At 36.3% G+C, this 14,758-nt stretch overlaps 1 protein-coding gene across 1 annotated transcript; it reads right to left on the reverse strand.

Annotated features, from left to right (window-relative positions):
• Positions 1-9,588: 9,588 nt before the first annotated feature.
• CLDN8 (claudin 8) lies at positions 9,589-11,970 on the reverse strand. The gene has a single exon (XM_077118807.1). The coding sequence runs from the start codon at positions 11,648-11,650 to the stop codon at positions 10,967-10,969; it is 684 nt and encodes a 227-aa protein (XP_076974922.1). The 5' UTR covers positions 11,651-11,970; the 3' UTR covers positions 9,589-10,966.
• Between the last annotated feature and the right edge of the window lie 2,788 nt (positions 11,971-14,758).

A 14,758-nucleotide genomic window follows, 5' to 3' on the forward strand; every position in this document is an offset into this window, starting at 1 on the left:
AGCCATAAATAGATTCTTCTAAATATCTTCTTAGCTCATCAGCTCTCGAAAGGTTTACTCTTACAAGAATATTAGTTGTATAATGGGTTTTTAATGAATGCTTGCTTGCTGGAATTATCCACTTTGCTGCTTAATCTATATGAACAAATTCTGCAATTTCTACTATCATTCATGAACTTGGTTCTTGTATAAATGTTCTCCAGGTGCCCAAGGCGAGGAAATAGAAAAGATCACTGCCACAAGTACATGTATCTTTTTTTTTGCATGGGCTGGCACCAAGAAACGAACCCAGGTCTCTGGCATGGCAGGCAAGAATTCTGCCACTGAGCCACCATCGCACTGTTTCAAGTGCATGTATATTAAAATAGTATGGCCACAGCAACAGATACACACCTGTGTACAAGTTTTGGCAAGTCTAGTGAAAATGTGTTTTGGGCTGAAATCTCAGTTTTATGCTTTTAGGAAAGCAATAAAGAACAGTACCTGGCAGGAGATGACTCTGTTTTAAAAGTGCATTGACCATCTCCCATTTAGAGTAGGGGGCAAATATAGAGTTAAATATTAGAGTTAAAAATTGAGGTCTTTAACTTGAATATTGGATGTAATTGAATGCTCAAAATCACGCAGTGAGATGGAAAGAGTACTGGAATCCTCGCTTCCTAAATGAGGTGCTGTAGTTTTTCTACACTGAGTCTGGTTAATTTTTGCTTTCTGCTTACATCTTGATTCATAAAAGCCCACTCCAATTAAATAATATCATGTGTGTTCTAAGCCAGAAGACTGCCTTTATGCCTCAGCAATGATTTTGGAATTTGTAAGAACAAATTGGGCGAAGATAATAGCAAAAGTATGCCTGAAACAGTTGCTCAAATTAAAAAAAAAAAGATTCAATCTCATTCTCTTAATTATTAATGGATTTTTTTCCCTTTCCTGCTTTCATTATGCAGTGACTTGGGGGAGACACTCTATAAAAGTATTTTCACTATGGAAGTCAGTAGAGTATGAAGTATATCCAAAACAAGTATCCAAAGATTTGAAGAAATGGCCACCCGGTATATCAATTAATATAATCTACTGTTAAAAGATCCGGAGATCAATGAAACAGAATAAATAGCTCAGAAATAAACAGTGAAATATATATGTACTTACTTCTTGATATAATAATGAATCAACAAAGAACAGGGGATGGATTATTTAACAAATAGAACTGAAAAGTTAGATACTGGAAAATTAGAAGTTTATATTTATCCTTTACCATATTAAATAAAATGATTTTCTCAGTTGAATAAAATGACTTAAAGTCTTAAATGTAAAAATCAAGGTCAAAGGGCAAAATGAAGCAAATAATGGTCCATTCTCTTATTGTCAACAGGTAGAATTCAAATGCATATTTTATATTTGTTCAATTGAACATGATATTTTCCAATTGGATATTTCCAGAATTCTTTGTATAAACCTGTAATACAGAATTTTTGCCCAAGTAGCTCTGAGCTTCACTTAAGATGATTAATTTTGCTTGAAATGCATTAAATCAGCTAGCTGTCCTTCAATCACACAGTTTTATTTTCCCAGATCTGCAAAATGAGTTTTGATTCGTCCATTTTTTCTCCTTACTTACCTGTCATTTGTTATCTCTGTTGCTATTTCTCATCGCCTTTTCTACAGTTTTATTATTGTCCTCAGAATTTGATAATTTTTTCTCATCCTTTTCTTCTGCAGTCCTGTTTATATTTTCTGCCAAGTTAAAGCAACTATCTACTATCTTTCATATTACTTCTATTCCTAAAATATACACAGTTATGGGTATTTTGATTTTTCTCATTTATGAAAATATATCTGTTTATTATTAAAAAATTAAAGTACACCATATTATTTAAAAGAAACAATAAGCACAAATATTATTTTCCCAACGGTTTCCTTTCATGTCTGTATGTATGCATATGTGTGCAAGAATTAGTTATGATAGTGGAAATTATGCAATTTTTAAACTTTATAATTCTATTTTCATAACATTGTATCAGAAATACTATTTATATCATTAAAACCTCCTTAATAAGGAAAAAATGCAACTGAATGGACACGCCACCATTTGTTTAACCTTTCTTGTGGGACACTTAGGTTGTTTCCGAATTTCTATCATTATAAGCAGCAATCAGATCAGCATGCATTTACAAAACCTTTAAGTTTTTGTAAAATCTCTATGTCAAGCACAAATTTCTAGGTTATGGAACATTTTTCTCATCTTTTTTCTCCTCTTGGCCTGTTTTCGTTTAATGGAAAATATGGCTTCTTTTACCTCATTGAAACAACAACCATGCTTTTAAAAATGTGATTAGTTTTCTTAAAGTGTCTATTTGAGAGAAAATTTTTCCTTTAAGTTCTTAAAACCCTACTCTGTGCTTGGAGTGGATTAAAGATGGCTCCAGATTCTTCACCCGCCTCCCATCAAGAAGTTGGATTCATTTCCCTCTCCTTGAATCTGGGCTGTTTTGACCAATTGCATATGGTGGAAACAGCACCAATCCTGCGAAAATCATTACTTATTTCCTTGGTTCCTTAGCACCTCAGTCACCAGGCTAGAGATATAATGACTAAGTTTCCATGGTTGCCTATTTTTTACCCTCTTCTTTGGCTTGGACAAACTTTAGTCAGGTTTTTTCTCCCCACATTCCCCTAAACTTTTACTTGCCCCCAGATTTAAACAAGCTCTAAGATGCAGAACACTGTCCTGACCTCCAATCTTTAACAATCAGTTTTCAGAATTGGTTAATCACAGAGAAAAATATTTTCTACTGAAGTGCCTTGACTGCTTACTCTACCTCATGATCTACTCCCCGCAATGTGCCTGCAAACCCTTCTTACCCCTCTTTATCTGCACAACTCTTTTTTTTTTTTCCTGTTTGATTTCGAGATGCTAGGATATTTGTAAGCTTGGAGCATTCTCCCTTTTCTGACCATCCTTTTGAATAGAGTTTCTCCTTACCTAATAACAGATTTGTTTTTATTTGATACGGATTGCCTGATTGGAAAGACAAGGTAGAGAACACCCAGGGAGGTAGAGGGACCCATCTAAACCCAGCCTTCCAGACATCATTGCCAAGGCACCAGGCAGTGAGGGAAGTTCTTATACTCGACGCTTTAGATTCTTTGTTGCCAGCTGAAGTTGATGTCACAGGCCAGCTGAGCCCTGCCTGAAATCCTGGCCCACAAAATAGTGAGTATAAAATGGTTGTTTTTATAAGTTACCGAGTTTTGGGATTGTTTGCTGTACAGCAATAAATAGCCAGAACAAGACCCATTGCTGAATATTGCTTTTTTTTTCCCTCTTCAGCCTTACTTGATAAAAGTAAGACAGCATTGTGTCAAGATTCAGTGTGAGATCCCAGTCAGGCTGTGAGGGTGACCTACATTTTTTTTGGAGGGTCTCTGAACTCTTAAGCTGGGCTGTAAGGCAATTTGATTTCTAAAGCAGTTCTACAATTTAGCATCTAATAAAGTTTAGTTCCTTCTTCAAAGAAGATTTCCATATAAGATATGAAGAGATACCTAGCTGGATCTCTACTTTCAAAAACAAGCCTATGAAAGTTAGCCCAATTCAGGAAAAACCCTCTAACTCTCCTCCCAACTCAGGTCCAACTACTGTTGAGGAAATATAATTAAAAACAAAATTTCCTCCTAATTCAGAAAATCTCCCCACAAAGGTCGAAAATAAATCATTTTTATTATTGAAAAGAAATATCCACCCAAAATGTGATGTATTACAAGAAATCTGCTAAAGAGACTGCAAAGACACAAAGAAAGCTCACCCTTTTTATGTAGCCAAGTGGATGCAGTCCCTAATATGCATGTTCTGGAAATATTTCTCATCTCTTTATGACTGGAAGTAGGTTTTCAATTTGAAGCCAACTGGCACCAGCAGTTATGCTCCCCTCCTGAGAAACTAGGAGGATAGGGGCTGCTATCTTCCTTGATGATTGCATTTCAAGGAAATGACTTCTATCTTGGAGGAAACCAAGGGCTTATATAACATTTGGCTTTACAGTACTTCCTTATGTTTACTACAAGAGTCACAGCTCATATTGGTCCTCTTTCCTTCAATCTTCCTCTTCCTTATAGTCTCTTTAGTGATTCATTTCCTTGGTATTTTCTTCAGATGAGGTATGCAATCTGCATGGTTGCTGAAGCTTGGCCTGGATATAAAATGCCTTTCTTTCCCACTGGCCAGTGAAGGCAATCTTGGGTTAGGAACTTTTCTCTCTTTCATTAGTCTTTAGATATTAATCCTCTATTTTAGCTTCTAAGGTTGTGGTTGAAATATTTGATAGCAGGATGACTTAGCGAAGTAAATTTTTGCATTTTGTATTTGGTGAAAGTTTGAATTCTTTCTTTTTTACACTTAGAATTTAAGAATTTGACTAAAAGCTTCCTTTAGTTTTCCCTGGGCCTCAAAGACCCTGTTTTATCTGCAGCTTTGAGGCTTATTATTATTATCATTATCATTATATTTTGTAACTAGGCATTGGGGATTGAAGCATGTCCCCCATGAAAGTCAAGTTCAGGCCCCAATGTCTGGTTCTGTGGGTATGAACCCACTTGCAAATAGGACCTTTTAAGACCTTATTAATTAAGATGTGACCAAATTGTACAAGGACGGATCTTAATCCAATATGACTAAATTAATTTATGACTAACTTCATTTTTTTATAAGTAAGTGTTTTAATTGAAGCATAACATACATGCAGAAACAGAAAGAGACATAAAGAAGTCTAAGGGGATAGCTCAACGCATTCCAGACATGGACGTGGAACGCTACAACTCCTTTCATCTGCCCTTGAAGTCCTTTGAAGCAAAGGAAATTGGGCACTGAAAAGGAAGCCATGGGAAACAGCCAAAAGTTGAAAGTGAACGGAACTAGGAAGAGAAGAAAAAGTTGGCTTCATGTATATTGACATGTGCCAAAAAAGGCATAGAGCCCCAAAGTTTGTTGGCAGCTAGAAGATATTTAATCTCAGACTAAGCAAGATATCTAGCCTCTGAAACTGTGAAGCCATAAATCCATGTTGTAAACCAACTCAGTGTATTGTATTTGTTTTAGCAGCCATGAAACTAAAACCCTAGGGAATATATTTTTTTAAGTGATTGTGTCTGCGTCATTTGTTCTTTATCCTACTCTCTTAATTTGTCTCTTGGTTCTCTGGAGCAGTCCAACAAGTCTCTTACATTTTTCTTTGTGCATTACATCTTTGTACACTTTTGTTCTGCATTCTGAGCTCCTTGTTCTACTTAAGCTACAAACACTTAGCTTGCACCTCAGTACTGACCTTCTTCACCCTCAGTTCACTGCAGGCTTTTTAAATGTGAAAATCATATTATTTATTTTAAAAGAAGACTTTTTAAAATCATACAAATTAGATTTACTTTATGTCCGTGTATATATCTAAGATGCCCTCTCTCTTTCCCGGCAGATTCATTTCTTCAAGGGTTGCAGTGTGAACGCTCAGCATGTACTTCCTTTTTCTGTCTGTTAAGTCCCATTGACTATTTCCTAAGTGATTCTAGGATCTTTTTCCTTGTGGCGGTCAAGTATTTGTATGTAGCAATAATAGCAAGTCCTGGAGTGGTGGGGACCCTCACTTTTGTCTGGCAATCTCATGACGAGAAAGTCTCTCAGACCTCCTGTCTCCTCACTTGCATGATTGGGGTTCTTCAAGGCCTAGGATAGAAAGATCCCCACCGATGCAGAGGCCTCCACAGTTTTCGTGGCACAGAGACCATCCTTCTAAGACTACATGATGGGCAGTTGTCTCTCAACCCCTCTTCTAGGACTGTTTGGGAAGCAGGTAGACCCAGTCTCCTCTTCCACTTGGCACCACAAAACCTTTGCTTCTCCTTACGCTCAGGAGTGAACAGCATGCTGTTCTTTCTTCCTGGAATGTGGTAGAGCCAGAAGATTTTCAGAAACCCTCCAGGCTCTGCTTGTTGGCTGGGTCCCAGCTACTGCTGTGCATTGAATTCGTAGTTGGATCAGAGATGAAAGCAGGAATGGTAATATTTATCAAGCAGCCTGGCTTAGAAAACACTTCTCAGGACAATGAGAGAGGACCTGTGAATTTGCAGTGGAAGACCTATAATAGGAGTCTAAAAAAAATAGAACATTATTCCAAGAAAAAGGCAATAGATAGCCAGCTGATGGTAGATGTCAGGAACCGCAAGCAGTAAATTATCTCAACAATTTCTCAAGGTCGGGAGGAAGATGGAGAGGGGCAGGTAAAAGAGCAGCAAAGACAGATGAAAAAGCTCCTCTGGGGCTCAGAGGAAAGCTGTATAATGAGGGGAAGCCCGAGAGAAGGCATGGTGCCCAAGTGGCCTTGTGCCATTCCTGACAATGCAGGCTTTTATGCCAGAGTGTAAGATGACATTTTTCTTCAGAAAATTAGCACTGAGAGGGATTTCCTGAAATCATATTCCTGTAGGATGACCACAGGCTCTCAAAATCAGAGGTTTAAATATATAAATTGATATTTCTTAAAAACACACACGAATATTTTTAACCTCTTTGAGACTCAGTGTTGTCATAATTTAAATGAGGCTAATCTCTAATTCATAGAATGAACGAGGTAAAGAAAGAAAAGCACCGGGTACAGGGTAAGCATGCAGTAAAGACCACATTTCTCACTCTTGTCTCTTCCTATTAGATTATAATTCTTTGAAAGCAAAAACAACGTCTTTTCCATCCTTCTATCCCTAATACTTAACACATATCCCTAATGCTTAGCAAAAGCATAATAAGTGCTTTTGCAATGCATGGGGGAATCATTTCAGAAATAGAATTAACAGAATGTTGTCATGGCAGGAGGAGCTGTGAGTGATAGAGAATGAAAGAAAAAACAGACCGATATTCTATTTTAGGTGAAAAAGGCAGACAGAAGAGCCAAAATTGATATATCATTTATTATATGCTCAGTATTGTGCTAAGGCCTTTTCATACATTAGCTCAATTCATTGTCACAACAACCGTGAGGGTCATGTAATCTTGTTGTCCCCTTTTTACTGAAAAGAACTATGAAACATAATGTGATTATGTAACTTGTGTAAGATACCACAGTTTTAGGGGCAGAGCCAAGATTCAAACACAACTGTAGGACTCCAGGACCTGGGACCCTACTACTCCGACATATATTTCTGACTGAAATGGTAAAATGTTTATCTGACGCATGAATGTTTTGACAACAGCAAAATATTTTAGAAATGTAGTGGGACATAATTTATTGATTTTCCCAGGTGGAAAAAAGTGATTATCAAAAGCTAATAACTTGAGATCATGTTTATTTTTCTTTAAATATTGATATTTTCCATGGTATCGTCAATATGCTGAGATCTACTTTTATTCTTAAGTGATTCATGAGATAACTACTGAGCACTGCCTAAAAGCTTCATTTGCTGACCAAACAGTTAAAAGTGCATCCCAGGGTGAAGACTTCCGGAACAGTACATTTCAAAAATAGCTACAAATTTTACGTTCCATAAATAATTTTTGTACTTAAGGCTTTTTAAAAATGGATTGAAAGAATAAATAGAAAGCATTTCAAATTTATATCCTAAAGCAGTTATCTAAATCTTGCTAAGAAAAGAAAATCTAAGTTTTTGTTGTATATATTAATGAAAACCTTCAAAATTATCTATTTCCCTTAATTCAGTGTGAGATTCATTTCCCAGGACTTCATAATGAATGACAAAATAGCCTTTTGATAAGATTCACAATAAATACCTGAAAAATCATGGCTTTTGTATTCTATTCAACATTTGCTTATTTTATTCATGTGTTTATTTTGCCCACCAGTCCAAAGAATTTTAAGGAAGTATGTTATGAAAAGAGAAGAGATTAGCATTTATTAAATCTAGCATTAAACTTGCGACGTTATATAGTTTATATATTCCTTCCTTACAACACCCTATTCATTTTACAAGTGAGGGGATTGAGGTTAAGAGAAGCTTAGGAGATTTCCTAAATTCACATAGCTGATGGGTGGCAGGCGTGAGAATGTTCTCTCATTTCTGTCTTTAAAAGGCTATTTCTCTTTGCAATCTACATATTGCCTTTCCTTGGTACAGCACATTTAATGCTTTAAATGTTAATACAAAAATGCCTGGGTCTCACACCTTTTATCTCTACCTGATTATTGGAGAGTAATAAATGAGGACATTGAAATTAGATTCTACAATTTGTCCAAAGTTGTAAAGCCAACTAGCTATAAGTTGAAGGCTTAAAACCATGTCCTCTTGTCTCCCTGTGCTCTTTTCCATTGCATCTCATTATTTTTACATAAAACTGTATTATAAAATTTATTCTTGCCCATAATTTGCCACACCCATGAATTGAACCATTGCATAATTGCTAGTGCATCTCTTCAGGAAATTAAAGAAACTTGGCATGTGAATTATTCTACTTTCTAGACATTAACTTTATAATGAGCTTGTTATATAGGCTGATAAAATTTGCCTTGAAGATTATAAGATATGTGTTCCTTCCTCTCAGTTATTACACACAAGGAATTTGGACTTTACCTCATAGTCAATGGGACATTTTTATAAGGTATGGTAGGGCATGATGGGACCAGATGTGTATTTTAGAAAGAGTTGAGATAGGAATATGGAGCTTAGATGGAGAAAGAAGATTCTACAAGAAGTGACACAAGTTTAGAAGTCAGTTCAGCCATATGAGAAAGAGATGAGAGTGCAGTAAAGTGTGGAAAGGTGGGGAAGGATTTTAGAGATACTTAAGAGGTAGTGCAATGATTCAATCTACTGTATTTATAATTATGTTTCAAAGGAAAAAAGAAGGACACAATAAACTGTGCTTGAGACACTCAGGGAAGCTACCTAGGTTAACAAAATAGTTGATTAAAGAATGGTGTTTAGAAGATTGAGCCTCTAGGTTTCTTCTCCAAGGATCTTCGTTGATTTGGTTTTATTTTTGCTCTCATAAATGTTTTCATTCAAGCAGGTAGAAAAGTCAAGGATGAATTAGCATTTAGCTATTGAAAAAGCAACTAAAATTTCCCCATCTTGAAGAAGCTAAGCAAATCATTTTCACATACAAAGATCAGTTAATAAACTAGACATTGATGAAGAAAATCTCCCTGAAAAGAAATAGCATGAACTCTAAAATCAGAGGGTCTTTATTTTTTCACTTGACTAAATTGGGTAATCAAGGAACTCTTCCAAGGTATCTTCTTATGTGAATTGAACTAAACATGTTATTATGCTGGATAGATCAGTCTCATAAGATGGCTGTGAAGAATTAATAATATAATTAATATAAGGTAGTAGAGTGCCCGGCACATAATATATGTCCCCAAAACATTGCTACTATTATTAATTAATAGTTTTCAGAGGTTTAAACATGTACTCAGCTATGGAAAGTTTTTAAAGAGATGACTATTACATTGTACGATAGATTTATTGGAATCTGCAGTACTACCATAATAAATTACAAAATACTACCTACATCTAATACTAGCATATGACTCGAAAGACGATTATAAGCTGTACTGTTGAAAAATGACATAATATTTTTTAGTCTCAAAATTCAGTTGAATCTATTTTTTATTTTTAAACTGTGACCTTGATAGTCTTTTTTAAAATTGGAGAACTGAAAATATCAGGTTAGTACAAATGTTACAGATGATAAAGCAGAAAACAATCAGAGAACAATGAAAAATATTAAATTTATATAAAAGGGCACAATTTAATAATACAAGTAACATAAAAAATACATAGGCGTTCATGCTAGATAAATTTTTATATAAACTTGACATTGAATTATCGGTTGCATCGCTTTTGGAGACAATACAAAGATAGAGTATTTCTACAACTTAGTGAAGAAAAATGGGACAATAAGTAGGAAACATCATTAGGCAGAAAGGAAATGACGATTTTGACTTAGCTATCGACACAGTCACACAGGAACAGATGGAATCCCCAAAGGAGAAACTATTTTTGGAAAGCAAATTAAAACTAGGCATTTTTCTGTCCTTTTGGTATTATATTGAGAAGAGACTGAAGTCTGTATTCAAAATGTTATTAAAATATTCACACACGGAGAAGATTCTCTGTCAAAAGCCTTCCTTCTCCAACTATAAAAATTTAAGAGGGAAGAAAAGCCCTTTTCCTGAAGTCTTTAGTATTTCTTAGTCTATGTTTTTTATCTTTTTTCTTAATATAGCCCTACTGCCTGGGAAAAGTAATTTGAATGCAAAGCCCCCTGACAAAGTATCTGCCTTTTAAAAAAATGTTGATTTAATATACAAGAAAAGGAAGGGCTCTGGGGAAAGAGGATGAAGGAGTTAGGATTTCTAACTCCTAGGCTGAAAAACCAGATAGCAAAAAGCCATTTAGTTTACCTTACACTTCTGATTAAAGCTTTCGTTTTAGCCTTCAGTATAAATGGAATACATTAATCTCTAAACTGTTTTTAAACAATTAATAGTAACCTTCTTCAATCTTATCCCTGATTTCCCTGAAAAGCAATAGCTGAGTTCTATTTACTCAGTGTGATCTACAGTATTTCATTTTCAATAGAACCCTATAAGCCTGTCTCTATGTGAGATAGAAACATCATGCTCATCTACATACATAATGCTATGCCACAGTAAAATCACAAAAGTAAAATAATACAGTCTTTAACAAAGTCCTTTGAAGTACCTGATAAAAAGAATAGATGAACACACCACTGCAGGAAATAAATTACTGTACTTATTAGAGCAATCAAAAAAGTGTGTGTATGATCTCATTCTGCTGAAATAGCTTCTAGAATTAGAAATAGCCAATGCATAGCTCCTGTAATTAATGTTAAACAATTAAGAATAGTTAATCAATGTTTCTTTGGGTTTCGTTTTTAGGTCATGCTGAATATTTTAGTTACTTGCACGGCTTTATAGGTAAAGTAAAAAAAGAAAGTTCATAACTACACATACTGACTTTTGGAGTACACACTCGGTGACTTCTTCTCCACGTGGTAACTTTTTTGGGTTGTGCGATGGGAAGGTATTGAGTATCTGTAGCTAGTAGCACCGCTGTTTTCATTGCAACAAAATACACAACAGAACAGTGCTCCCCCAGCAATCAGCACCAGCGCCGTGGTCCAGCCTATATAGAGGGCATCTCCAAGCTCCCGTTTCTGTGCAACATCCACTATTGGGTTGTAGAAATCTCTGATGATGGAATTGGCTACCCAGCTCACAGGGATGAGCACCACAAGGCCTGTGACAATGAAGAAGATCCCGGATGCCAGCAGGATGCGACCCTTCGCCTTCTCGTCCTCCCCAGTGCACGTGGTGCACTTCATGCCAAGGATGGCTGTCATGAAAGCCAGGAGGGACAGCACTGAAGCAGCACACATCAGTCCTCTTGAGGCTTGGAGATCCGGAGGAAGAGCCAGCAGGGAATCATAGATTTTGCACTGCATTCTGATGTTGGCATGCCTCATGCAATTCATCCACAGTCCTTCCCAGAGGTTTTCAAAAACGACAATGTTGCTTCCAATGAAGGCTGACACTCTCCACTGAGGCATGACAGTGACGGCCACTGTCCCCACCATGCCAACACCACCAAGCACCAGTCCAGCAATTTGCAGGGCATAGCTTGCCATTATCCTCTAAATTGGGTTTTATCCAACTGGAAGGCTGAGTCTGGGGGCTTCTCTGAGGCAAGTGCTTCTGTTCTCCAGGAGGAAATATTTTTCTTCTAGTAATGAACTCAGGAATCCAGTGGTTTTTCAAAGAAGAGCTGCTTTGCTGCTCCTAGCTAGATTAAATCTACTGTTGGCTGCCTGAGGTGCCCCCTCTACTGACTAGAACAGGTAAACTTACAAATCAGGTGTGGCAACTTTCTGAGCCAATAAGAGGGGGATGGTAACCCAGGTGTGTCGACGAGAGATACTTGCAACGGCTGGACCTGTACATAAATATTCTTTGTACTTCTCGTTTTCCCAAGAAGACAGCAGTATGTTTACCTGTAGGCATAATTGCGGACATCTGCACAATCATCAAGAAATATACTAATCCCTTAGGGCGGGAAAAGTACACTCTGTACAGGTAATTAGGAAACTCTTAGTCAGAGTTGCTGTGACCTGGGTATAAAATAAAATATCTGCCTAAGAGATTGTTAGGGCTGTCCACATGCCAAAGTGAAAGAAGAGTAGGGGCTTGACGGTTTGTTCATACCTGGGAAACCACATTCTTTGGGACGAATGTGATCCAAGGGTTGATTTGATTTGTCTACAACCTCAAAGCAAGCACTACTGGGGTGAAATCAAGGGAAAGAATAATGCAAAAAGCCAAATAAGGTTAAAAAAAAGAACAATTAAAATATACAAGGTTATCCTCCACCTTGACACCAAAAGCATGCTGTTTCTTTTGATTCAGGAAATGTACCGATACACGTATTGGTATATTTCTGATAATCTGGATTTTAGAGGGAAAAAATTGTGAAACAGATGCAGTTGATTTCCTTATGTTGCAAACCCTATAAAATTTCAATGATGAAGTGATTCACAGCTTGTTAGCTTATTTTGTGACCCTATGCTCGCTGCGCTGCCTCTTCAGGTTGCTGGAACTAGAATTCTGCTGATAAAATGAGAGTCCTGAGTTTATGTAAATTGATGGCATTTCTAAATATCAGCCAGATAGCTAACTATCTACAGGATAAGGCAACTATATGCTTTGAACTGAATTACATTGTTGTTAACCATAAACTAATTTTTCCGACCTTTTAGAGCCAAGCCTGGTTTGTTCAAACAATCCCACAGGATAAGATAGAAGTCCCCAAATCAAATGCAATTTGATCTGTCCTTTCTGAAAGTAATGATGAAAGCAGTGGTGCTAAAATAAACACACACCTTTATTTGGGAAGACTCCAGTGGCAATTTTCTTCTGGAGATCACTTTGAGTTCTCTGTGCTGCCTTTCCAAACTTAAAGTTGCATGTTAATTTCCTTTCTTCTCAACATCACAACTTCATGAACTTTTCTTAACAATTTTCCTTTCTCTCTGTTTCCTTGTGCCACCTTAAATCTGAAGGCAGGAGAAAGTATTTTCTGCTCACTTATTAAACTTTGAAAGTTTAAGGGTCCAAAAAATATGAGTGGTTTATGGAGATCATTGAAACAAAAAAAAAAAGGTACATGGAATGAAGGGGAAGATGACAGTGCCAAAATAAACTATCTTCTAAAAGCAAAAATATAAATAGTATGTATTATAGTCATTTCTGTTATATATTAGACTGAGGATCCCCAAAATAAGAAAAACTTAAAACTGATTTTTTTTTGGTAATTTTCTCATTTGTTTATCTGCTAATTGTTAATTTACAATGTGTTCCTTATGCTAACTTGGAAATATCTAGCACTTTCTTCTTTAGATCTGTATCAGTTACAGATTTATAGAAGAGAGGGAAAAGGGGTTAACCTTGGAAAAATAAACTGCATATCCTCAAAAAGAGAGTTGAAACCCAAGCAGCAGATTTTTCTTATCTAACCTAAGAAATAGAAATGTCAGAATCGTAAAATGAAAAAGGGGTGACCTAATAGGTAGAAACAATAGAATAGAAAATTAGGTAAAAATATTTTCAGGGATACTGGGACATATCTAGTTCCTTCAAAGTTGCTTTTCTAAAGTCCAGTGTGACATAGTTCTAGAAACTCTTTAATTATTGCTGCACACCCATATAAGAATCAGAAAAATGAGCCAGAAACAGGCCTCTGTGTTTGCATAAGCCTTGGCCTTCATAGAAGCTGCCTCTTAGGTGTACATTGATGTGTCCTGGACTTTGTATATGACCAAATTTCTCTTCCCATAAACATTGAACTTCACCTGGAACTTATTTCACTCAGAAATATTTTCTTCAGTTCAAAAATATGAGGCACTCAACTACCCATATTTTCCTAACTGAAAGGTCAAATCTGAATGGGAAATCAACCTTGGTTCACTTCCTAAGAATACTTATACAGGTAGCTGCTCTTGCTCAGTGCATCAAGATAGCTTTCTTGACAGTCAAGGATCCAGTCAACCCATGGTATTTTAAAATTACCCTGCCTTAAAGGGCATAGGAAATCAGGAAAGACAGAGAAACTGATTATAGCGAGGGTTCTAGGGACACAGAAGCTTCAAGACAGAGATAAATATAAAGTCAAGATGAGCTATTTAACTCCTTTTCTGTCCTACTGGGATGATTAAATGGGTTGCAAAATCCAGGTAGCAACAAGGAACAGAGAATGAGCAGATTAATATCTTGCTCACTATTCTTTAATTTAGAATGATAGAGCAACCTCCCTAGATTATTCTATAATCCATACTTCCATTTCTATGGAAGAACCAAACAAGATACCACCAACAACCCAAGAAAGAAATGAGAGCTCATGTTGACGTGTTAGGCTTCCTCTATCACATCTCACTATTGTTTGTATCAGCACAGGCATGATTTACATTATTAATTAAATTTACAAGAATTAAATTCAGTTCTGAGAACTCCATAATACATGAAAATTCTTCTTCTTCATAAATGATGACAAGTAATGTCACTATCAAACTGCCCCTTTTTGGCATCCTAATTCTTACCTGATTAATTCTCAATTAAACCCAAATTCTCTGTCTTCATTTCTTATTAAATCTTATCACTGAATCCATGGTTGTGTTCATCGAGCAACTTCCAATTTCTATTGTTACCTGAAATTATTTGTGCATTTCCTCCCTCTTATTTTGACA

Source organism: Tamandua tetradactyla, chromosome 10, assembly GCF_023851605.1.
Source record: "Tamandua tetradactyla isolate mTamTet1 chromosome 10, mTamTet1.pri, whole genome shotgun sequence".
Taxonomy (NCBI): domain Eukaryota; kingdom Metazoa; phylum Chordata; class Mammalia; order Pilosa; family Myrmecophagidae; genus Tamandua; species Tamandua tetradactyla.

What these genes read in the sequence shown, in the direction of transcription:
- CLDN8 (XM_077118807.1), bottom strand. Translation starts at nt 11,650, where the DNA reads ATGGCAAGCTATGCCCTGCAAATTGCTGGACTGGTGCTTGGTGGTGTT.